This window comes from Oreochromis niloticus, unplaced genomic scaffold (assembly GCF_001858045.2).
Source record: "Oreochromis niloticus isolate F11D_XX unplaced genomic scaffold, O_niloticus_UMD_NMBU tig00007340_pilon, whole genome shotgun sequence".
In the NCBI taxonomy this organism is placed as follows: domain Eukaryota; kingdom Metazoa; phylum Chordata; class Actinopteri; order Cichliformes; family Cichlidae; genus Oreochromis; species Oreochromis niloticus.
Genome location: NW_020328498.1, coordinates 78,280 through 104,044, shown reverse-complemented (window position 1 = coordinate 104,044; position 25,765 = coordinate 78,280). Strand labels below are relative to the sequence as shown.

The following is a 25,765-nucleotide window of genomic DNA, read 5'->3' as shown; positions in this document are numbered from 1 at the left end:
TCGCAGCCATGTCCTGTCCGTTTGTACGCGAGCAAGGAAGGTGCAAGATTGATAAGGAGAGTTTTCAGAATTCAGCGTATATTGCGGGATAGACAGGATCCTTCCTGTCCTTCCTCCTCCATATATATATATATATATATACATATGTATATATATATATGTATAAATACATGTATAAATATATATATATATATATATACATATACATATATATACACACATACACACACACACACACGAGGGGGTGCAGGACCACCACCTGTCTTTATTTGCTCTGCCCTTTTCTTGGTTGCTGTTATAAACAAACAAACAGATTATTCCAGGGTCTCTTTTCAAGAGACTAAAAGCAATATAAGTGATAAATATTACCATTCTGTAGAATATTCTTATATTTCACTTTTACTTGTTCCCATGTTCTAGTGGGTCCTGTTGTGGCTCTAATGTGAAAGAGGATATAATGGAATATGATATAATAAATTATTTACGAGTTTAATTTGTCAGCAACTTTCTGCCAGCCCTCTCTCCTTGCTTTTGCAGCCTTTGCAGTGTTCCCCTGCGTTTTAATTAAACTCTGAAACTCCTGATATCCCTCAATCAAGAGTTCTTGCTCTGCTGCCGTAAAATACTGAGCGCGCGCCTTCGACATCTTCGCCGACCAATCAAAGGGTTGCCGATCAATGTTTCTACTATCGATGCGTAGCCCCTTTTAAGCCACCCAGTGATCTCAGATTACTTCATCCAGCTATACTAATCGTCAACAACAGGTGTGTTCGGAGAACCGGATTAGCGAGCTCAAAGTTAGCGCGATGATTTGATCTTGGATGTAGTAAGCGAGGTACGAAGAACGGACCCCAGGTCAGACCACAAGTGTGTTGTTCTTTTACAATAAACAGAAAAAATCAGAAAGTGTGATTGGATTGACAACAACTGTGATGACACATTATAACCTGTTATTAAAGTTCTGCCCCTGCTTTGATCAAATGTGGGTTACTGCTGGTTAGTTAGTGTGACTTCTGTTAAGGTTCAAATGTTGAGAGAGGAATCCATAAATAAGCACAGATCCAGGCGTGTACAATTTAGACGGCATTTTAATGAACACATGTGTGAGTCTGACCGCTGTGCAGATTTCAGCGTCGAACTGAACTTACAATAATTAGACAAAGGTTTTATAAGGGCTGGCAGTCTTCCTGTTACCAGGCAGACTCAAACAAAGCATACGTCACTCAAAACCACAATGACTTTTAACATAGTCTAAAACAGAACATCTTCTTCGGGTCGACGCCAGGTGCTTCCTCTCAGCTGTCTTCGCTGTCACTTATCTTCTGGGACATCTGGTCCACGTTCTGCACAAAATGTCACTCATGCAGGCACAACTTTGCAGTCATAAACTCTTACCTAAATGAGTCTATCTGTGTGTGCGTGCGTGCACGTGCGGGGGCGCGTGCATGCTGTGTACTGCGTACGTGTCGTGACCTCTCTAACTATATGTGTCTGTATGTGTGTGTATGTGTATATGTCTGTCTGTGCGTGCACAGATGCTCTCTGCACCTTAGTTGACCTCAACTCAAGCAACCAGGCTAAGGCCATCCTGTGTGTAATGATCTTAACTTCTATGTAAAATGTATAAAACAACTGTTTCAATCTAACACAACTACTTAAGGCTTAAATCAAAGATAAATGCATAATAAAACACCCTACTCTTAACTTGCACTTAGACTCTGGTTTCAGTTTCGCTTCTGCAAAAGCCTGCAACTTCAAAAGCCTATAACTTCCTGTCTCATTTTGGAATTACTCTACGTGGGGCCTTTTCTTTCACCATGCAGTCTGCATACAAACATTTAAGATTATAAATTCAACTCAACAGTTTAAAGTGGTTCTTACTGGACCTGTAATAAAGACTATAACCATATATTTGAACATCTGAATGCATCTGAATGCAACATCCCTTTTAACATGAAATGGTAATGATGATTATAAAAATAGCAGCAAATAATAGCAGGAAAATATTCCTACTCCTCTCAATTCATACAAATGGTAAATGAACTGGTTCTTATGTAGCGCTTTTCTACTCTTTCTGAGCACTCAAAGCGCTGTACACAACTTGTACATTCACCCAAGCACATTTTTCTAAGTGCTTTCTAAGTAACATTCACACTCCGATGGATGCATCGGAGAGCAATTTGGGGTTAGTATCTTGCCCAAGGATATTTGGCAAGCAGACTGGGGAAGCCAGGGATCGAACCACCAACCAAAACACGTACAAAACACAACAGAAGTGCTCCAGGATGCTAGGCTTTTGTTACCTAGTGGCTACACAAGCCAGGAAGTATCAATGACTGGATTTGGTGTGTGGTAGTAACAGGTAAATGAACATTTTTTTTTAAATTATTTGAATATATATGAGTGCTTGTGTATAAATACACCAACAATACACATATGCGTTCAATTGTGTAATTTAAGTGATCTTGGTAGCTCTGTTTTGGAAGGTCAGTTAACTCTAGAAATGTGTTTTGGAGTTTGTACGTGCTTTGTCTCTAGGGGCCACCGTATACATTTATATATAAACATATATAAGTAAAACCACGTTTGTTTGTTTTTACATTAGTAATTCCTTTTTGCGCATAATTTTATATTGTTGTTAACAATAAATTAATTAAAGCAACAAAACAACCTGAAGAGCCGGTTGGGAGCTGAAAGAGCCGGCTCTTTTTAGTGAGCCGAGCTGAAAGACCCGGTTCTCTAAAAAGAGCCGGAAATCCCATCACTACTCATCAGTCTTCTTGTTTCTTACTATAGGGGTGAACAGCTACACTAACACTCTCTGGCTCTATGCTGCCCCCCTGTGGTGACAGTTGTAGTCAGTGTTGGTATGGAATGTGTGAAAGCTTCAGCACCACAGACAGCTACAGGCAGCTCCACTCTCTCTGTACCATCTCTGCAACCTGTAACTTCAGTGTGTTGATTTAAATATTGAAATAAACTCTGGCTGCACATCTTTCTGCTTTTCTTTAAAAGACAAAAACGGTTAAATAGTGTAAAATATGTAAATGTACAAACAAAATGTACAAAGATTAGTGGTCCCAGAATAACTACAACTTTAAATAATTATAATCATAGCAAAGTTTGGCCTGATGGTGGCAGTAATGGAAACATTAGAGTACCACCATCATCAGTTTAAATTTACCACATTTTATTTGAAGAACACTCAAGGACACTGTACACAGCAGAATAATAAAAGCAACAGAAAAGCAGGCAGTTTACACAATCATAAAGTCACAAGTCATAAAACAAATTTAACATAGCAGAGTGGAGAGGTTATGTGGGATAAGCTATTTTGAACAAGTGAGTTTTTCTCTAGACTTAAAGAGAGCGAAGGTAGAGATATTTCTTAAATCAGGAGGTAGAGAATTCCAGAGTCAAGGAGCAGAGCAGCTGAAAGCCCTGCTCCCCATGGTGGCAAGACGGGGGGAGGGGACAGAGAGAGAAAGGGAAGAAGAAGATCTAAGACACAGAGATGGAATGATGATTTGAACCAAATCAGAGAGAGATGATGAATAGCCTTAAATGTGTACAAAAGTATTTTGACATTGATGCGATATCTGACCGGGAGCCAATGAAGCTGCTGCAGGACAGGAGTGATGTGATGGATAGAAGGGGTCCTGGTGATAATACGAGCAGTTCTGGACACGTTGAAGCTTATTGATGGATTTTTGAGTAAGACCAAAAAGAAGTGAATCACAGTAATCGATCCGAGAAGTAACAAGGCTGTGAACAAGAATGGCAGTGGCATGTGGGGTGAGAAAAGGATGGAGACGATTAATGTTGCACAATTGAAATTAAGCAGACCGAGTAACATTATTAATGTGTGAACTGAAAGATAGAGTACTGTCAAGGATGACACCCAAACTTTGCTGGGAGGATGGGGGGAGAGCAGAATCAGGTTTAGTGGACAGATAAAGCTGGGTGTCATCGGCGTAACAGTGATACTGAATATTATATTTATGTAAAATGTGTCCAAGCAGAACAAGGTAGATAATGAAAAGAAGGGGCCCGAGGACAGATCCCTGGGGCACACCAGTGACCAGAGGAAGGATTTGAGTTGAATAAACTGAGTGTGATCAGACAGGTATGATTTAAACCAGGCTAGTGGAGTATGGGAGAGACTGATGGAGGCTAGCCTACTGAGAAGAATGGAGTGAGAAATAGTGTCGAAGGCAGCGCTCAGATCGAGGAGAATAAGAATGGAAAGTAAACCGGAGTCAGCTGCCATAAGAAGATCATTGGTTATTTTTATAAGTGCTGTTTCAGTGCTATGGGAGGGGCGAAAACCAGACTGGAACTGTTCATACAGATTATTATTAGTTAAATGTGAGTGGAGTTGTGTGGCGACTATCTTCTCAAGAATATTTGAAAGGAATGGTAGATTGGAAATAGGATGGAAATTATCAAAATTACTGGGATCTAGACAAGTTTTTTTCAGTATTGGGGTGATGGCAGCAATTTTGAGGGAAGCAGGAACAGTTCCAGTGGTAAGTGAAGAATAGATGATAGCAGATATGAGGGGAAGCAAAGAGGGCAGACATGCCTTAACCAAAACTGTAGGAATGGGGTCTCACTGACAAGTAGAAGGTTTCGACTTACAGATGAGATCTGAAATATCAGTAACTGAGGGGAGCTGGAAAGCAGAAAACAGTGTGATGGGAGAGGAATCACAAAGGAAGCGCTACAGGGAACATTGGAAACCAGGTCTTGGTGTATTTTGTGAATTTTCTCAATGAAAAATAACATTAGAGAGTCACAGAAAGAAGATGAGTAAAAGTGAGCAAGTCAAAGATCTACTGACCTGAAAGAAGAGTCGAACAGTGAAAACAGTATCTTGGTTGAGTCATCATTTGAACACATAAAGGTGGAGCAGGAAGCAGAAGCTTTTGTTGAGCAAATAAAATGTATTTATTTTTGGCTTTATGTTCAGATTTTCCCCTCAGTGGTTTCATTAGTGGAAACATTGGATGTTTAAACATCTCTAATTAGGAAAACAGCTGAAATTTTCATGAAACTAAAGTGTTTCCTTAAACGATGTCACTTCCAACCTGTTGCAAGATTTCTCTGCCTGCCCACTAACATCAGTCAGTAAGAAGATATTTACCCAGAACTAAAATGAAAACCAGAGAGCAGAAAAGTTAAAAAAACAAAAACAAAGACACAATGGTGGGGAGTTTGGAGTTTGGAGTTGGCTACAGGCGAGCTTGTGTCAGTTCTGGGAGGCAATCTCCTCTTGCAAGTAAACCGTACGAGTGGCTCTTGTGTTCTGTTTGCAGTCTCTCTGATTCCAGCAGGGTCGTATGTTTAGACCCAACAACAAGAACACAAGGGAATGCAGACAATGAATACAAACAATAAGGGAACAGACCACAGGTGGGAACAAAGAGCAGAGTCTAATCGACAGTTTTACTCACAGAGGGACGATAGTAGGAGCGTTGTCTCCTCCTGCCTGAGGAAATAGGAGAGTTTGGAGCTGCTGATGCAACAACATCCCAGCTGAAGAGCCTGTGATGAGCCGGCACGTAAAATCTCCGGCTAGCAAAATGGCATCATCCAGGCGGAGTTGGCGGGCGCCGAAGAGACTGGAGGATTGGCAGCTGGTGATAGGTTGTTGCTCCACATGAGAAGGAAGTCTGCACTGTTTTCTTCTTGGTGAAGGAAAAAGGGAAACCGGATAATTGAGCCTCTGAGGGCCCCAGACAGGAAACTGTCTGTGGTCATAGTTGTCGAGGTGGAAGAGCTCACTGGTGAGGAGGCAGGCCAATGAGTGGGCAGCGGAGAGGCTGATCAACAACAGTGAGCAACCAGAGATGGTTGGTGCCCACTTTCAGCTGCAGAGGATCAGGTGCAGGCGGGGCAGCAGGTGGACGAACACGGCGTCTTTGAGGATCCCTTAGAGCCCGGTGAGTACCACTGAAAATGTGCTCCTACCAGGGGTGAGCCAACGCTTCCACCTCAGCTTTTCCTCAAGAAAGGAAACGGCTACTTGCTGCCACTTGTAGGTCGGAGTCTGCTGGTTTATTTTAGTGCTCGAGATCTCCTGTCATGTACCGCTGTGTGAGGCAAGGCAGGATAGCAGATAAAATGTGGGAGTCGGAGACAAAAACCAAACTTAAAGGCAATTTATTACTGATTACAAAAAAAACATAACTAAACCAAGAAATACTAAACAGACGAACACACAGCTGGAGGGAATGAAGGAGGCTGTGACAAGAAACACAAGGAAATGCAGACAATGAATACAAACACTGAGGGAACAGACGTGGGAACAAAGCTGAACATAATCTAACTAACGAGCCAAGAAAGCAAAACCTAACAGAATGCACACAGGACAAGAGACTGTCAGAGTAAAACAGGAAACAGCAGAAACACACTGAGACACAGACTGACTGAACACAGGGAACAGAGGGAGTGAGAGAAACACAGAGACACGACTGGGGAACAGGCCAATCAACATGGAGACAAGACTGACTTCACAGAGAGATACTAACACAGGAAAACTGGACACAAGAGGACGGGGACACAGAGGGGGATGATGACAGAAAACCTGAGGCTAGATAACAAACTAAGACCTGGGATACAAACAGAGACACAACAATCAGAACCAAAACTTCACCTCAGAACATGAAATAAACCAGAATCAGAAGTCAAACACAAACGCTGGCTCACAGCCCAGGACCATGAGCCTCTACACAGAAAGACTCCACCCAAAACAGGAACTCTCTGTCTGAGAAGTGATGGTGCTCACCACTGCAGCACCACGCTGCCCTGTTAGTTTCTGTGCTGGTAAAAATAAAGATGAATAAATAGCTCACTCTGACATATTTCCTGTGTCACAAACACTTCTTCTCTCTGCTGCTTCTCTGTACTTACAGTTTGTAGAAGGCAGCGTCTAACAAAGCCGTGTTATTATATACATACTGCAGCTGCTGAGTTAAAGCTCATTATCTCTAAATAGAAACTTCTTTCAGTGTTTTACATCCATGTAACTGAACTTCAGATCTTGTTGAATGTTGTTTTCATTTGTACATAACTGACAGTTTGACACCTCCTGACATGTTTGAACTGTGACTCGTCCTGTTTTACTTCCTCTTTGTTTTCTCTTCAAAGCTGTCGGACTTAAAGACACAGACAGACGGTGAAGCTGCTCAAATATCTTTCAGCTCAAAATGTCTACAGAAATTCAAAGTGTTGAAGACTTCAGGGTGAAATACAGCAGAGGGTCCCAAGAGGATGGAGGAGTGAGAGAGCAAAGTGAGGTGGAGGTGTTAGATGATGGAGAGCAGCACCCTGATGTTGGCCTACAAGAAGCTGGTAAGTAGGAAATCATCAAACTGACAAAACCAAAGAAAATGTTGATGATGAAAGTGTTGCTCAGTGTCTTTAAAGCTCTGATATCGACCACTTTAAGACATATTAGTGTCACATGTCCCCAGAATATGTTTCCAGTTTCAGTCCAAACTGGCACACAGATCATTTGTTGCACTGGGCCTGTTTACTCCCAGTTAGGAGCTCCGTTTCTAAGCGTCTGACTGTTTCAGTGTCTGTGGCTTCAAGTCAAACTGGTTCAGCTGCTGCTCTGCTTTCAGGAAGAGGTCTGTGAGTGACAGAGAGAAGCAGCCAATAGGAGCAGCACAGCTCTTTCTGCTTCCTCTCCAAGTGATAACATGACTGTTAAATACAGCCAGATTGTCCACACAGTCCTTGTTTTTAACATATGTGAATGTCGAGTTTGTCCCACAATGTTGTGCTTACAAAAATGCGTCTTTCAGAGGTGCAGAGCAGCAGCTTGGTATGCAGCTCCAGTGTGTTAGCAGCTTCCCCCTGCAGTTAATGCAGCACGTTTAAATCAGTAGGTCATAGTTGTTCTGTGGTCTGACAGCAGGAACACAAAGATGTAGATGAGAACAGATTCATTGTGAATTCAGCTGCATCAACATGCAGTATGAGTGAGTGTAGAGAGGAGGAGAGAAGCAAACTGATGGGAACAGCTAGCAGAAAGCTAACTGAGTGTAACTGAAGCACAAACACAGAGTAACACACACCCAGTACCACTCTGTTTGTTATACATCAGCTTTAAAGTTTCCACAGTTCATGGTTGTTCCTCAGCATTACATTTTCCTCACAGCTCTGACCTGTGTGCAGATGATCATCATAGAAACTAATATTCTGGGACTCTCCTCAGGTTTTTACTCTTCTTTCTACGTTTCCTCACATCCATCAGGATAGTTTTGGTCATTTAGTCGTTACATTGAGGTGATGATTGTTTTTCTCTCACTGATCTATTCAAAAGCTGCGACACAAAAGTAGCCAGACATGCATCGACCAATCACAACAGCTGGAATGGACTAATATTACTTTGTCCTTGTTTGAGATTCTGTAACTTTTTAACAAACTCGACTAATTTGTTTGATAAATCTGATTTACTTCATTTCTACTGGGATCATTCCTACAGTGAGGATTAACAAAAAGCTCCAAAGTTCCTCATTAGTGCTTCATAAATGGACTTTTTGTGTTTAATCTTTGTAGATGTTCACACCGAGAAGAAGCTTCCAGCTGTGAGAAGAAGCTGGTTCAGAGCTTTTGAAGTGAACCTGGGAGTGCTGTATCTGCTGATTGTGCTGGGAATCATGACACGCTGTGAGGAATTTGATTCCAATATGTTAGATGTTTGATTTTGAACATTTGAAGTGAAATGATTTGATGCTGCAGACCTGATTGTGTTTAGTTCCTGTTCCCACACTGCAGTGTTTCTCCTACTTCACTGAAAAACACACAAACAGCAAACTTGTTACTATAATGTTATTGTAGGGTCTACCTCACAGCATAAAGCACCTTGAGGCTGTTGCTGTGATTTGGAGCTGTAGAAATCAAATTGGATTGGATGATTAAGACAACGTGTGTCCTCCCAGTTGGACAAACCTCAAACACCTCACCTAAGTAGCACACAGGTGTAATCCTAGTCAGGTGCTTTCAGTGTGGAGGAGCTCCAGCTCTGAGCCCACAGACACCTTTTGGTAGAAGCTTGTTTCCACCGCTTGTATCTCACTCTTTCAGTCAGTACTCACAGCTTGTGGTCATTACTGAGGTGAAGGTAAGAATGTAGCTCATCTGATAAATCAGCAGCACTTTCACTTTCATGCTCAGCTCTCTCTTCACCCCAACAGACAGGATCACTGCACCAATCTGGCTTTTAACATCCTGCTGCTTTCTTTTCTCACTCGTGAACAAAATTCCAGGATTCATTAACTTCTTGACTCGGGGAAGAAACTCATTTCCAACATTAAACAGGCACAAAACCCTTTTCCAGCTGAGAACCACAGCCTCAGACATGAAGGTGCTAAATGTCTTCCCAACCACTTCACACTCAACTTCAACCAACCTACAACCTACAGTAAGCTGGACGACAAAACTCCCACACATCCTGGAGAGAATGAAGAGCTCGTCCAGTGCTGCATGATCAGGATGGAAACCACATTGTTGCACTGAATTTGAGATTTCACAAATGGATGAAGTGTCTCCTTCAATATTCTGACACAAACCTTCTTAGAGAGGCTGAGGAGTGTGATCTCCTGAAGTTTGAACCCACCAGCACAGTTTTACAAATCCAGAGGCCGAGTACCCGACTCCCATGTAATGTTGCAGAGGTGTGTTAACCAGGACGGCCCAACAACAAAGAGTATTTCCTGGTGATGTCACTTTTCCTCCTTATGTTGGACACTTTTTCACACACGTACTTCTGTATTGCTCTGAAAATCAAACGAAACATGAGAAAAAGCTGAACTGCATCAGTTTTCCTGAAAGTGCAAAATGTAGAAATGAAAGGAAAAGTCCACACAAACACAAATAAATGAACACAAACATCTTGCTCTTTTGTAAATCCTCGGTCAGCAGTGAAGTCAAATATAAATTGTTGTTCATGTAAAGAGTGACTGAGACGTGGTTCAAACTTTCCACATCGACTGTATGAACCTCAACAGTTCAACAGTTTGTTTCTCTATAAGGCAACAGAAAGAAAACAAACTGTAACTGACAAAATAAGATTTCCTGGGTCGAACCAACTGTGACACTGAGATGTGACTGTGTTTGTGCTTTTATATGTGAACGTTCAACATCTTTAGAAAAAGAAGAGTTTATACATTTTCTGCTTTATGCAAACTCAGTCATATATTTTCTCAAAAGCTCAACAAAGTACACATATTGTACAACACAGAGTTTAATCTGTAGTTAAGAGAAACAATAAATGCAGTTAAGAAATTTTTATGCAAATTAATCACAGGGTCTGTGTTTCCTTACATGCTGCCACTTCCTCAAAGCTTCTTCCTGTCTGAAAGCAGAGAGCAGGCTGGACAAGAACAGAACAGAACAGCTTGATATCTACCAGGGTCAGTACTGTAGGACTGTTAGAGTACAGTTTAAACTCCTGCTCAGCGTCTCAGTCCTCTCAAGATGTCCTCAGATATTTATGCAGAACCAGATCTATCAACGAAGGTGAGATACAGCAGAAAGGAGGACAGAGCAGAGTGGGAGCAGAGGGAGGTGGATATCTACGAGAGTACAGATGAGATCAGAGATAGTTATGATCATTTTCAGTCACAGGAAGGAGGTAAGTCTGTTATAAAAATAAATGTACTTTCAGGTTGTTACAGTCAGCTTTTAATGCCAAATTACTGCAATCCATCAAACATCTGTTTCTCCATGTGCTGTATGAACATTTGTAATTTACGTTTTTCCCCCACGTTGGTTTGTAGAGCTCTGTGAACAGGAAATTCATTCAGGCACTTTGGTCACAGTGCAGATGTTATATTTCCTTGATTTTGGCAACCGATTCTTTTATGAAGCTAAGCTGATACAACCACAACCACAGGTCTATTAAACACAGAGTTACAGGAAATAAGCACAAACCAACATCCACACTGCTTTCTAACAGGACCACAGACTCAGAATCCTCCTTCAGTCCAGAAGGGCTCTTTCAGATGTGCTACACTGGCTCTAAGAGTGCTGTGCCTCCTGATGTTAGCTGGGATCATCATCCTGTCCATATGCTGTAAGATAAGATACAACCTCTGAACTTCTCCTGCAAATGAATGTATGACTGATACTGAATCCCAGCAGCCAACAAACATGCAGCTTCACAACCAGGACGTGTCCTTCTGCCACAGCAAATACAGGAAGTACATGAAGCCAACACAGAAGCACCAAAAGCTGCAGTTCCTTTAATGACCACTGGAGGCTGATGCTGAAAGCGAGTCAGTCCCCACAGACTCCCATGTTAAAATGAGCACCTTTGCTGCATTAAAAACATGTTTGCATTCAGGACTAAATGAGTTTTGGTCTCTAAGGATAGTTTCCCTCTTCATAAAAACTGCACGGTGGCATTTTAAATTCTCTGATCAATAATATGAGCTGCTGTGTGGTACAGCCTGACCAACAAGTTGGTTTTGCTGACTGAGCTTCTAGTATTTCATGAGTCTGTTACTTAGCACTGATTAGCAGGTGTGTGTATGTGTGCATGATTCCTGGCTCATATCTTGTGTGTGTTGTGGAGGTGGAGTGAATGTTCTTGTTGTTCCTTCAAACTCTTCACTCAACACGGTGATTCTGGGATTATATCAACAAAGCAGACGGGCAGCAGCATCTGCTGCAGACTGATGCAGGTGCAGTCAAACTACGTTAGACAGTGGCCGTCTGTCATTATGCTGACTAGTTAGTTCACTTGGTGTATTAGGAAAGGTAGCTAACAAGTTAATGTTAGTTCCATTTGTATGATGGGATATGTCGATAAATCTTTTTTTTTTAATTACATCAAATCACAACAACAGCTGCCTCGAGGTTCTTTATTTTATCAGGTAAAAACTCCACAGTAATAAAAACAACAACACAGAAAACTTCCAGCAGCTGCTGATGGTTGGATTTAAAATATACTTATTTTGTGTTTTAAATCAGTTGATGACCTTCAGCTGACCTTTAGGCCCTTGTGGAGGTGTGACAGGCTTAATGCTGAATCAGGAGAAACATCACACCTGTACACGAACCTGAGCACTCTAAGAAAACAGAGACGCCTGCAAAAGGACATCTGAAAGCAGGAAACACTGTAACAGCAGTGGGCAGGGAGTCACCTTAACCAACAGCTACCTGGAAGCTGCAGAAAGGATCACCTATTAAATATAAAGAAACAGAAAGAGGAAGTGTTGAAGCCTCAGAGCAGCTTTGACTGAATGTAAAAAGACATATTTTCAGTGAGAACAGGCACATGTCACATGAGTCAGAATCTATTCTTTCACAGCATATAGAGAACATCTCTGACTACAGGTGTAAAAATGCTGTTTGATTCTTCACCTTCTTCCTCCACACTGAAGCACAATTATTTTGAATCTTGTCAGTGGTTTTTGTTCACAGTTGATACGTATTTAGCTCATCAGATTTCCTGTAGTTCTAACAGCTCCACCCACAGGACATGTTAAAGAACAATGGCTGCACAAGTTTCTGACTCTTATTGATATATTTGACAAAGCAGAGGAAGAAGATTATTTCTGTTCAATGTTTCACTCATTTTATTTTATTTTATTTTATTTTGGTTTCACTAAAATATTTCAGATGCTTTGAACAAGAGTCAACTCCAGGATGAACTTCAAGGTAATTGAATCCTTGATTCTAACATCACACCTAATGTTCAGAATATTTTAACTGAATTTTAATCTGTTTTTCTGTATAGACACAAAAACCAACCTGACTCAGTTACAGAGCAGTTATGATAAACTGAGTAAAAACCACAGTCAGCTACAGGAAGAAGTGAAGAAGCTGAAGGAGAAGATAGAAGGTAATAAAGTTTGAATAACTAATAGAAAACATCAGTGTTACACAGTGATAACCTGATTGTGTCTTTATTTTGAATCCTAAATGTTTGATGCTGTGTAACAGTTTTTCTGTATAAATGTAAGTTTCAGTTAATTATGAATAAGAGAGAAAACCTGAGTTTAAATGAAGGATTTACAGGGAAAATGACAGGAACCAAAGATTTTTGACTACAGACTGAAATCAGAGATCTTATTAATGTGATACAACATGACACAAAGTCTGTCTTTAAAACATGTGTTTGACTTTAAGAGAAGTGTCCTGAAGGATGGAGGAGATTTGGAAGCAGCTGTTACTTTAAATCCACTGAGAGGAAAACTTGGTCTGAGAGCAGGAGAGACTGTCAGGATAAAGGAGCTGATCTGGTGATGATAAACAGCAAAGAGGAACAGGTGGGTGTGTTTGTTCATGTCTGTGTGATCTTTGATGGAACTGACAGTGAGTTACAAAGTTCTTCATACTTTGAATAAAGCCACACATTGATGATAAGTATACATGTGCAAACATACAGACACATAAACAAAGCAGCAGACATTCATTCCATCAGAAACACAATAGTTAGAAACTCTGGAGGAAAATAAAGGAAAAAGAAAGCTAACCTGTAAAAATGAGTTTCAGCCGTTAACAGTCAGCTGAGCTGATAGTCTGAGGAAGGCTGTTCCACAGTTTGGCTGCAACAAGCTCAAAAGCACGATGGCCTCTGGTTTAAAATCAGAGCGAGGGACAGTTGGGAGACGCTGATTAGATGATCAGAGAGGCCGGCTGCAGTGAGAAGGTCCAAGAAGCTCTGCTATATAAGCAGGGGCCTGTTCATGCACAGCTTTATATGGTAATAACAGGATTTAAAAGAGGATTCTGAATTTGACTGTAAGCCAGTGAAGAGAAGCAAGAATAGGTGAGATATGAGACTGCAGGCCAGGGTTTGTTTGCAGCCTTGCTGCTGAGTTCTGCACTAACTGCAGACCAACTATGGAGGACTGAGAAATGCAGGTGAAAAGTGAATTCCAATAATCAGGCAGGAGAAAATGAAAGTATGAACTCAAAGTTCCAGATGATTGAATCACAGTAAAGATTTGATGTTTGCAACATTTCTGAGGTAAAGGAAACAAGACTGGGTGACCTTTGACATGTGAGGCTCAAATTCAGCTGTTGGTTCCAAATGATCCCAAAGTCTTTAACAGGTGATTTGATGTTACTGGTGAGGGGGACGATGTACTGACTGACCTCCTCAGAGAAACTGAGCCAAACAGCAGAACTTCAGTTTGAGATGAAGGAAGTTTAAATCCATGAAATGATGACAAAGAAGCTTTCACTGAGGCCGGAGAGGCTCGACAGAAAAGTATTGGTGTGTGTGTCCTCTGCACAGCAGTGCTAGGAGATCCCATTAAAACCATTAAGCAGATGTCACTGGGGCAGCATTTATAAAGAGAACAGAATTGGTCCAAGGATTGAGGCATGTGGGACTCAGATGAGGACACACATTGATTAATATGAACTGTGAAGCATCTGTTTGATAATATGAAGAAAACCATGTGAGAGCAGCACCAGTGATGCCAGTTTGTAGTGTGTTAATAAGAGGAGCACCATCAACAGCATGAAGGCTGCAGAGAAGTCAAGCAGGACTCAGATGGAGTGTTCATCTTTATCCCAGCAGAAGAATCTGGTTAGTAATGTTCATGAAAGCTGTTTCAGTGCTGTGGTTTGTCTGTAAGCAGGTTGGAACTGATCAAAGATCTGAAGCAGCTGACGAGCAACTGGATTTAAAACAGTGGGATGTAAGGAGGGTTGATTCCACTCAGAAAGACTCTGGCTGTTTGAAAGTCAGCTGAAATGACAGGGACTGATTTCTAATAGAGAGAAGTCAGGGGGAGATGGCAGCAGGAAGGAGTTTGAACTCCAACAACAGAACTGGATGAGAGACTCGGGGCGGTTGAAGAGGTACAGACTTGAACTCTGACCTGATACTGTTGATGTTGCCAGTGAAGAAATCTAAAAATGTCCACAGTCATTAGAAGACATGGGAGTGACAGCAGTTTGTCTCTGGGAAGACAACACTGACTGTAAGACTGTCAAAGATGATACATCTGTGATTGGATAGTAGGTCAGACATGTGGAAGCTCAGCGTTATGTGTGGGGCCGCTAACATGATGCACTCGATGAAATGATGCTGCAGTGTTCATCAGTTGTGTGGCAGTGTTGTTAGAGGGATCATCAATAAGTAAATTAGAGTCATCGACTAAAATGACTTTATCAATATGAACAAGAACAGATGAGAGAAGATTAGAGAATTCATTCAGGAAATGATTGCAGGATTTGGGAGGTGGATAGATTACAATACAGCAAACTGGATGTTCACATTGAATTATGGAGGAGAGAAATTCAAAGGAGTTAAAGAACCAGGATTAAACTGGAACCAGTTTAGATGATCCTTAGAAACCAAGTCAACACAAAACATTGAAATAAGAGAAATGTTATAAAATGAGAGTAATCCTCATAATCCAGATTATTTTTCTGATTCAATCCAACTGAATCAAATGATTTGTTAACACTGATTCCACTGCAACACTGACTGAGCTACAGGAGGAGCTGATATTCATTGATTCTTTGGCTCTTTCTGATTTCTGCACAATGGAAGAAAAGTTTCATCACATTTATTCTTCCTTCAGACAGATTCACAAGATGATGTTACGACAACAGAAGTGCTGAATTATGACTGGAGACAATATTTGTGTCTCTTCTCAAACAGGAATTTGTCAATGAATTCGGAGGATTCTTCTGGATTGGTCTGAGAGCCAAACAGACATCAGGAGGATCTAAATGGGAATGGGTGGACGGATCAGCGCTGACACAAACGTGAGACATTAGTTTGTTTCTATTCCAGAGTTATTATTTAGAAGTGAAACATTGATGTTTTGGAAGATAGATCAGCAATACATGAGCTGAGCTATTTTCCAACAGCCCCACAAACTGAATGTAAAGAAAAGCAGAAATCCTTCTTTGAATGAACAGCTGTGCTTGAACTCTCTTCATCTGCAGTCTGTGATGACGTTCAGTTACAACAAGTCAGTTTGAAGAAATCAGGATTGAAAAATGTTCAAAGCAGCGACCGACACATTTCACTTTGTTCAATTTGTCTTCATGTTTTTTGTGCTGTAATGTTTCTTTTCTCACAGAACAAAAACTGTTTCAGAGAATTCCTGTCTCTTCTTCTTTGGTGTTTGTAAAACTTCAGAACATATGAAGGAAGAAGCTTCAGTAAATATGACCTGATAGACACACATTTCAAAGTGATGTCTGTAAACAGCTGACAAAACCGTTTCAAACAGCAGAAAGTCGGCTCTGACTTCTTTTTATTCTCCATTTTTACAGCAGGAAGATTTCATATTCATCAAAGCTTGAAAGCTGTTTTAGTGTGCATGATGATTCTCAGAGAAAAGTCTAAAGGAGGGAAAGTGGGCGAGAAACCTGGGAAAGAAATACAGCAAATATTGTAAATGTTCCAAAAGAGACTCATATTTATATGAATGTGACAATAGTTATGAGTTTAGTCCAGTTTCATATCAGATTTGATCTCTCTGACAGGTTCTGGGCAGAAGGACTGCAATATCCAATTTCAGATCACCATGTAGTTTACTGTGTTTATGACAGGAAATGCTATCAGTACAGTTCTTCTACCCGAATGACCTTCATGTGTGAGAAATGAGTTTGGTGCTTTGATGTAAATGTTTGAATAATCCAACCAAAGACACCTCACTATGAAATGTCCTGCATGAGCCTCAGACTCAGCTCACAGTTGTTACTTGTTCATTCTGCATCATATATTGATTACATATATTGTCCCTCTGTGCTGTACAGTAAGGTTGGAAGTCATCCACACAAAAACTTGAAGTACTTCATTACTCTGTAGTTCCAGCAAATTGTTCTAATAAAAGTCAAAGTGCAGCTTGTCTTTACTTTGGTTTACTTGGTTTATTCATCAGTTTGTTGGTCCTAAAACTACAATTCTGGTTTTTAACACTTTAAATTTAAATTCCAGTTTAATTCTTTTTCATTATTTTTACAAAGAAAATAACAATAACTATTTTTTCTCCCAGTATAATGAATATTTGAAGATAAGACTCTAATCACCATCAGTGACCTCTGTCAAAGTTCAGCAACAAAATTGATTTGTTTGCATTAATATTTTAATGTAGTGTCAGATTTAAAATGTTTCAGTCTTCAGACAAAATGAACAAAATCTGTAATTGTCTGTAGCGTCCCAAACGTGTCAGCTCTAAACTGAAGATGTTTTGTGCATTTTAACATCGTTGTGTAACGTGTTGCTACATCTCTGGTCACAGGCTGCCATGTAGGTCACAGCACGGGGTACAGCTCAGTGTAGATTTAACATAAACATATAAAGGAAGGATGAGTGTGAACAAGTGTGACCTCCATGAAGAGGAAAACAAGACTCACCTCAACCATGAATGTGACGTCAGGATCCCAGCTTGAGCTTTGTGTTAACAGGACTGTGGGCCCTCTGCCAGTAGGAGGCGCTACAAACTGACTGGTGCATTGTTGATGAGGGAGGAGTCAGAGGCGGGGAAGGGTGGAGTCTGATCATTGGATCCCAGAATTGGTGTTATGGACATTTATGGGTCCTAAATGAACATTTGTCAGATAACATCTGCATATGTTCATGATCACCACAAGTTTTTCTTTCATTTAATGTAAATTGTCCCTTAAATATATTAAATATCGTCTGGTGGGTAACAAATATAATGTGTGTGTAATTTTAAACTTCGACTCACCTGAAAGTTTCCAGTCAGCCTCCTGCTGCTGCAGCTCCAACAGGCTTCCTGCTCACTTCAAGTTTAATTAGACTTCACAGTTCAGTCACAAGACCAGCAACACATTTACAACCAACACACACTAGACTTGTAGTCAAGACCGCCTAATCCGAGACCAAGACAAGACCAAGACCAGAGGGTATCGAGACCAAGACAAAGACCAAGACCGGAGGGTATCGAGACCAAGACAAGACCAAGACCAAGACCAAGTTGAGACGAGACCAAGACCGAGACCAAGTCGAGACGAGACCAAGACCAAAACCAAGACCGAGACAAAAAAAGTCTTTAAACTGCAGCCAGATGCTGCTTCGTTTACGGGTGTCAGGCATATTTATGTGTTTTTGCTTTCGCACAGCCCTCCTCACCGCTGTCTACTGTCTCACTCACTTACTGAGAGGACAGACGGATGCTCCACTTGACTGTCGCGTCTCTCACCCTCTCTGTTTTTCACATAATGATATTATCCTATATCCTCGCATGTGATTGGCCACAATATGGAGGGATTGGAGCATAGCTGAGCCACTGTGTGAGAGCTGAGCAGCGAAAGGAAATTAAGTGAGGGTAGAAATGACTGAAAGATTATTAGGCTCTGTTTTGAGTTTTGTTCGAAAAAGAATGACTTCATATATACATATATATATATATATATATACACATATACATATACATATATATATATATGCATATATACATATACATATATATATATATATATATATATGTATATGTGTATATATACATATATATATATATATATATATATATATATATATATATATATATATACATACATATATATACATATATATATATATATATATATATATACACACACATATATACATATATACATATATATTACTTCTATATACATATGCAGGACACCTTAAACTAGTTTTTTTAATTAAGCAGCAAGGCAGAACAAAGTCGGCCTGTATCAAGACACAGGGACTAAACCCCAATTCAACCAGACCCAGAACTGATCCGGAATTAAAACAGGACTACAACAGTAACCAAGACAGAACCAGAATCAGAACTAGATGATAGTAGCACTGAAAATCATCATAGACCTGCACTACACTTATTTTTTAATTCTACCAAAGTCCACTATTTAGATTCTGAAAAGTTTATATAATTATTTAGCCTTGTTGTGCAAACAAGCCTGCATAACTTAATAAATATAGAATTTGAAAAGTAACAAATGGTATCTAAAAAGAAACACTAGGTACTAGATACATGTTCTGATGAGTTTTGGCAAACAACCATTTGACTAACATGTGTCTCACCCGCTCTTGTTCCATCTCTGTTCTGTCCTCATTCTCCTCTCTCTCTCCCTCTCTCTTCCTCTCTCTCCCTCTCTCTTCCTCTCTCCCTCTTTGTGCTGACAATCAAGCCAAACACCAACATCATCAAATATACAGTTGAAACCAGATATTTACACACTCTTCAGATAAAAACACAAACACTTACTTAATTGTAACATCAAATCAGACTAAATGTTTATTTTTTTAGATTGATAAATATAAAAAACATATTTGTTAACTTTAAGAGTAAAGAGAGAAACTATCTGTATTTCTTAATTGCAAATGGCACCAAACTGTAGTCAAAATTGAGCCACACTTATGGAGCTCCACGATTCTTTTTCTGGTGTTTTGGTTGACATCTCTTGATTTTTCCATGTCAAAGAAACAGGCTCTGTGTTTTGCCTTATATGCATCCACAGGTGTGCCACCAAATTACTCACATGGACTCTACTATCCTATCAGAAGCTTCTTCAACTCAGAATGGAATCGTCTGGAGTTTTCTTATTAATTAACAATAAACTTAGTGTATATGTACTCCTAAATTTGATGAAAGTGATTAAAATAGACAGCTCCCTCTTTTTATTCTGACATTTAAATAATTCAAAAGATATTTCAACATTTATTTATCTAAAACAAAAGTTTACTCTAAATTGATGTTTAACAGTAAAAAATAGTTTTTATGTTTTCTACCTAAAGTGTATGTAAATATCTGGTTTCAGCTGTGAATATACTGCTGTGTATTGAAATTCCTCTTGTTTTGCATAGATATACTGAACAACATACAAAGCATAATATATAAAATAACATCTACCTGAGTTTTTTCTTTGAAAGAAGCTCCTTATGACCATTGTTGTGTTCATCAGTACACAATTGAAACCGATTTAGAGAGTTTGTTTAGCCGTGGAGGGTAACAACTGAAAACATGAAATGTAAGCTAAGACTCTCTAAAAAATCAGCATTGTTGTTCAGCTTTTTATTTATCCATTTCTTGATTCACTCGAAGAGTAAGTAACGCAACCAACTGATCAGTTTGATATCAATCTTTTGTGATACACGTCATATTTACATTATTTGTACAGTACGAATGATTTGCTTTGGTACCTGGTCAAACTTAAGCTCTCCTCTGTCTGCAGCAAACTCGCAGGCAGCAGCTTCTCCCCCCTCGCTCACATGCGTGCTGCCCTCAGTCGCCCGGTGCCTGAGCTCGGATCATACCAAAATTAGGGGGAATTTACGACGGTGCGCTCTGCGCTTCGTGTGTTGTTTTTGTTTTATACAGTTGTCAGCCAGGCATCTAACTAACAAATTACACTCCAAAAGACCCCATGCTTCTGAAAAAATGACCCGGGCTTAAGCCCAGTAAGCCACCCCCCCACTATGTCAATTTGAGAACGGAAGACCGAAACAGCGAGACCAAGACCGAGACCAAGACAAAAGTCCGTCGAGACCAAGACAAGACCAAGACAAAAGTCCGTCGAGACCAAGACCGAGACCGAGACAAAAGTCCGTCGAGACCAAGACGAGACCAAGACCACGTAAAAGTGGTCTCGAGACCAAGACCGGTCTCGAGACATCCAACTCTAACACACACACACAGGCAGCACTGATGGTTGGACTTCAGTTTTATTGTTCTCAGAAATCAATACCAGTGAAAAATAAATTAATTCCTTGATTTTATTTTTTTAAACATTCTGGTCAGAGGTGTAGAGGGAACTGCTCTCCTCACAGACCTGAAGGCTTCAAAACACTAAAGTCAGAAGGAAAGTTCAAAGTTCAAATTCTGGCCAAACTCACATCAAACACAAGGTTGAATAAAAGCACAGTCCTCCACATAACTGGGATTTTTTTCAGACAATGAGACTAAAGGGATTAAAGTCTGAATATAAAGACAAGAAAAGAAATGAAGTAATAACTAAATAAAAACACCAAGTAAGAAACAGAGAGCGTTGTGAAAAATAACAGTTTTTCAACTAAAGTTTGTTAAATTTGCTTCTCTGAGTAAAACTGTGGGTTGACAGACTGAACCAAAATACATTTACACAGAAATAATCTCGGTTTTTACAACTTATATTTTCATCAGCCTCCCCAAACACAGAGACCAGTTTGAGCTTAATACTGTGACAATACCTGCACTCAAACACTACAAAATAATATGAATATGTAACAATAAAATGTTTGTGTGGCTCTATGATTAGAAACTGATACACTGCATGGTGACTGAAATAAACCAAAACATGCAAAACTTTACATAAATATTAGTTCTGAAGTTGGAAACTGGTGGCAAAGTTTGAGAGGCTTTAAAACAAAGACACTGGAGGTAATAATCAGACTGATGCAGGACAGGACCAACACACTAACAGATTACATCATTTTCATCAAATACTTTGCAATTTAAATCAAAACCTTTTAGATATTTTTATGTTATTTTTTCTGTCAGAGAAGCAACAGAGTGAAATAAAATCTTTTAAGACTAACAGGCTTTAAAGAAATAATAATGAAGGAGACAGTTTGAAAATAAGTTGTTGCTGGACCGTTTGGAGGCACTTAACCAAGCAGGTTAAAAATATAAATGACAGACGAGTCTCTGATTAAGATGACCACAGGGACAGTTACAGACTGTATATAAAAGAAAGATGTAGCTTCTACGTCTGATTAGCCTTGAACCCTAAATTCTCTCTGATGACCAGAAGGTGGCAGCGTTTGACAAACAGACGTCTGTGGGGAAACTGCCTCAGTCTATCTGTGACCTCAGTAAACAGTTAAAGTTGAAACTTTTAGGGTCAAAATCAGTCGTTTCAAGTCTTATTTAAAACCACTGGATTTTTTATTTAATCAACTAACCAACAAAGAATAAAAATGATAAAGTGGGACGTGATTTAAGGCTCCATTTGTTTAGATCATCTGTTGTGTAGATGCAGAGTTCAGAGCAGTTCAGCTGCTGTTGTGAGGACTGAGGGAGCGAGCAGTGTATGATTTAGCAAACTGTAATCAGTAAAGCTGAGTGACCATTTATCATCAGTGACTGAAGGTAAGCAGTGGTACATTTAGATATTTGTCAGGTTTTTATTTATTTTGTTCAACAGTCTGTTTCAAGCTGTGTTTACTTTGTAATAACAGAGTTTAATGTTGCAGATATTAAGGTAGATGGAGTATCTGGAGTCGTAGATTTCTTGATGTGTTTAATTCAAAGCAGTGAAGTTAAGCCTGGGATAATCCAGCAGCTGTGTGCTGATGACTGCAGAGATTCTCTATCAAACTCTGCTTCAAAGAGATTTACATTCTGAGGCCCGTTTAGATCGTTTACATCTTGGTCAGTACATGTTAAACCATAACTGTTAATGACTGAATAATGAGAAGTTCATCAGTGTTCCTAGTGTGCATTTTCCAATTTTACCTTTTTGTCATATCTACATGTGGATCTATACAAGTGCTTATGACTCTTGTCTCTTGTTGTATTGATTTCTCTTCTTGTGGATATAATTAAATATTCCACTGGTTGAAGCAAACAGCCGACAGCCCTGTGATAAACCACTCACTGTGTGTTAACTAGCACAGACTCTGTTCCTCCCCATGATCCTTATTGAAGCAGTTAAAAATAATGGACGGCTGTATTTTTGCCCAGTTTTGACTCAGCACTGTACTTTAATGTGTTGCTGTCTATGAACTGAGAGGTCACGACCCCTTGACCATTTCCATTGGTTTCTCAGACTGAACCATTGCTTCTTTAAACAGTATCAGGAAACCAAACAGGATTCCAAATGAAACGTTAGAAACCAGCGGGGAACATCATTGGTGGCTACATGAACCTTTGTTATACCGTCTGTGAGAACAGTTCACCTGTGAAACATGAACCCTCTTTGAGATCCGACGATTTCCAAACAATATTGTTGACAAATGAAAAACAAACAAAATGTAAATTGTTTTGAAACAGTTTTCTTAACGTAGCATAGATGAGTTACAATAGTCCCGACTGGTATCCCTTCCCGTCCCTCTACAATGTCCATAAGAAATCCTTTACATCAGGCACTTGTTGATTAGTCCATAGCAGCTGCGAGCCGCCCAATCAGAATCAACTCCTCTCAGTTAGTCCACGCGGCGCCTCTCTTTAGTCGCCTCTTCGACCCGACTTTCTCTTCCTCCTCCTTCACACTCCGAGAGGTGCGGTAGACACCAGGAGACCTCAGCTCAATGTCACCCAGGGCCAGTGCGGGATCATCGGGCGCCACTGGTCGAGGGGCCGGGTAGTTGGGCTGGTAGTAGCGGTACGGATCGTCTTCCTCGACCTCGCCGTAGTTCTGGAAGACGCTGGGTGGTAGTTGGACTGCGGGGACAGCGCCACCGTCAGTGACATCCTCGCCTTCTGTGATGCCGGCCAACCAGGCAATGAACCAACCAGCAGCCCAGCAGATAGGCAGTGAGAAGCCCAAAACAAAGATGGCCGACCCCGCCACCACAGGAAGCAGTGTTTTGGAGCAATTTGTAGGGTTTTGATTGGGTTAGCAAGAAAAAAGGGGATGGGTAAGAAGGAAGGAGCAAGAGACACAGAGACAAGGGTTACCAAAGGTTACCAGATCAAAGGTTATGTTGTCAAGGTTACCAAGTCAGGATTATGAGTCAGTTAACAAAGTGAGGATTTTGAAGTTAGAGTTACCCAGTCAGGATTTGTGAGTCAGGGTTAGAAAGTCATTTGACAATGTTGAGGGTCGTTAGGATAAAAAGCTTTAAATAAGTCAGATTGAGCTTTGATGTTTACGTTTTGTGAGACATTTGTACAAATGTCTAAGTATTACCAGCAAGTATCAGATCAGTTTTGTATTAGCTGACATTCAAACTGTCATATTTTCAGTAACTGAATGTGTTCAAATATTTTCTTTAAAATGAAAAGCATCTGGATACTTAGCGTGCAAAAATATTCAAAGTTGTCGTGCAGATGAGTGTTTAGGACGAGTTACAGCAGTTTGTATTAAGTCAGTGGAGTATGGGAATTAAAAAAGAGGAATTGGATGATCATAATCTAGAAGAAAAGGTAAGGAGAGGACGACTGTGTCAATGTAAGTTCACAGTATGTCGTTTTCATCCTGCTGATAATTCAATATTTTTTCTTGCTCCTAAAAAATGCAACAAAAAATTAAAACAAGCAACAAATGCATCACATAAAGTAGTGCTGTTTGTATACGGCTCCTCAGTGAGCCACTCTGGATTTATGTGGACCAAATCTACGTATGACTTTTAGGGATCTACAACTATAGGAAGTAATAATAATAATAATAATGAGATTAAGATTAAGATTAAGATTACATCTGCTGATGTTCAGATCAGATGATGGTATATAACTGCATGTTGTTCTCCAAGTAATTCATATCTGCGTAATACTGGGAGCAATATATCTCTTACAAAATGTTATGATTATGGTCAACGGCCTCTGAGTCGATCACCACAGACAGATCAGGAATGTCTGCCTGGTGTTAGGGTTCAATGTTGAGAGAGGAATCCAAAAATAACCACAGATCCAGGCGTGTGCAATTTAGACGGCATTTTAATGAACACATGTGTGAGTTCAACAACCCAATCAGTGTTGAACTGTCTTTACCATATTCAGACAACTGTTTTATAGGGTTAAGATAGTACAGCCCCCTTTTCTGCTACTAGGCAGATTTAAACAAAGCATACGTCACTCCAAAACCACAATGACTTTTAACATAGAACATCATCTTCGTGTCGACGGCTGATGCTTCCTGTCTCCATCCTGCCCAGGCTTATCTTCCTGGACATCAGGTGCACTTCCTGTACAAAATGTCACTCATACAGGCACAACCCCGCAGTTAGACTCATTTAGGTAAGAGTTTATATCTGTGTGTGTGTGCACGTGCGAGGGCGCGTGCATGCTGTGTACTGCGTACGTGTCATGACCTCTCCTACACCCCAGCTTCACCTCACACCTCTGTCATAGCCAGACATAAGGCCTGAGCTTTTACACAGCTAAACTATGAGTGACTTTTGGCCTAAATGTCACACTCGAATGATGATCTCAGATCTGTCAATATGTTTGCTCCTCCTAATATAGTCTGAAAGCCACCCCAAGCAACACAATTTGAATTTTCCCCTATCAGTGATCCTTCTAACTAAGTGTGTGTGTTAATCAACGATACATGCATAATAACACCCTGCTCTTAACTTGCAGTTAAACTCTGGTTTCAGTTTCACTTCTGCAGAAGCCTGCAACTTCAAAAGCCTATAACTTCCTGTCTCATTTTGAAGTTACTCTACGTGGGGCCTTTTCTTTCACCATGCAGTCTGCATACAAACATTTAAGATTATAAATTCAACTCAACAGCTTAAAGTGGTTCTTCTTGGACCTGCAATAAAGACTAATATAATACCAATATATTTGAACATCTAACTGCATCTGTGAAAGCAACATCACCCTCAATCATGAAATGGTAATGATGATTATAAAAGTAGCAGCAAATAATAGCAGGAAAATATTTCTATTCCCCACACTGGAAACCAACAAATTTAAATGATCTCTCCCAATTCTTCCTGGATGATTGGTCCATCATCAGGTCAGAAATATGCCAGAAACTTGTTCATGGGTAACAAAAGCATCTGGTTGAGGTGCAGCTTGCCTGAAGGTATATTTAACCAAATATTAGTTTGGGTGTTTGCATACTTTTGACCCAAATTCAAAAGTCATTAAAGATTTAAGCTTTACAATCATTCCAGCCTGGAAAAAGA

The 25,765-nt window shown here is 40.1% G+C and overlaps 1 protein-coding gene across 4 annotated transcripts; it reads left to right on the top strand.

Moving 5' to 3' along the window:
* The first annotated feature begins 7,128 nt into the window (after window positions 1-7,128).
* Window positions 7,129-16,846, top strand: LOC109199992 (CD209 antigen-like protein E). Of its 4 annotated transcripts, none has more exons than XM_019355364.2 (7): window positions 7,129-7,356; window positions 8,572-8,682; window positions 12,640-12,678; window positions 12,758-12,862; window positions 13,150-13,289; window positions 15,644-15,750; window positions 16,480-16,846. In XM_019355364.2, exons 1-7 carry the CDS (start codon window positions 7,212-7,214, stop codon window positions 16,598-16,600), a joined length of 768 nt encoding a protein of 255 aa, XP_019210909.1. In that variant the 5' UTR covers window positions 7,129-7,211; the 3' UTR covers window positions 16,601-16,846. The 4 variants fall into 4 exon arrangements, with proteins under 4 accessions (XP_019210909.1, XP_025760619.1, XP_019210908.1 ...); XM_019355363.2 differs by lacking the exons at window positions 7,129-7,356; window positions 8,572-8,682 and adding exons at window positions 9,942-10,648; window positions 10,973-11,089; XM_025904834.1 differs by lacking the exon at window positions 8,572-8,682.
* The last annotated feature ends 8,919 nt before the right edge of the window (window positions 16,847-25,765 follow it).

What these genes read in the sequence shown, in the direction of transcription:
- LOC109199992 (XM_019355363.2), top strand. Translation starts at nt 10,492, where the DNA reads ATGTCCTCAGATATTTATGCAGAACCAGATCTATCAACGAAGGTGAGA. An exon ending in TTTTCAGTCACAGGAAGGAG is followed by an intron (nt 10,649 to 10,972) that starts GTAAGTCTGTTA and finishes GCTTTCTAACAG; the next exon opens with GACCACAGACTCAGAATCCT. An exon ending in ACTCCAGGATGAACTTCAAG is followed by an intron (nt 12,679 to 12,757) that starts GTAATTGAATCC and finishes TTTTCTGTATAG; the next exon opens with ACACAAAAACCAACCTGACT.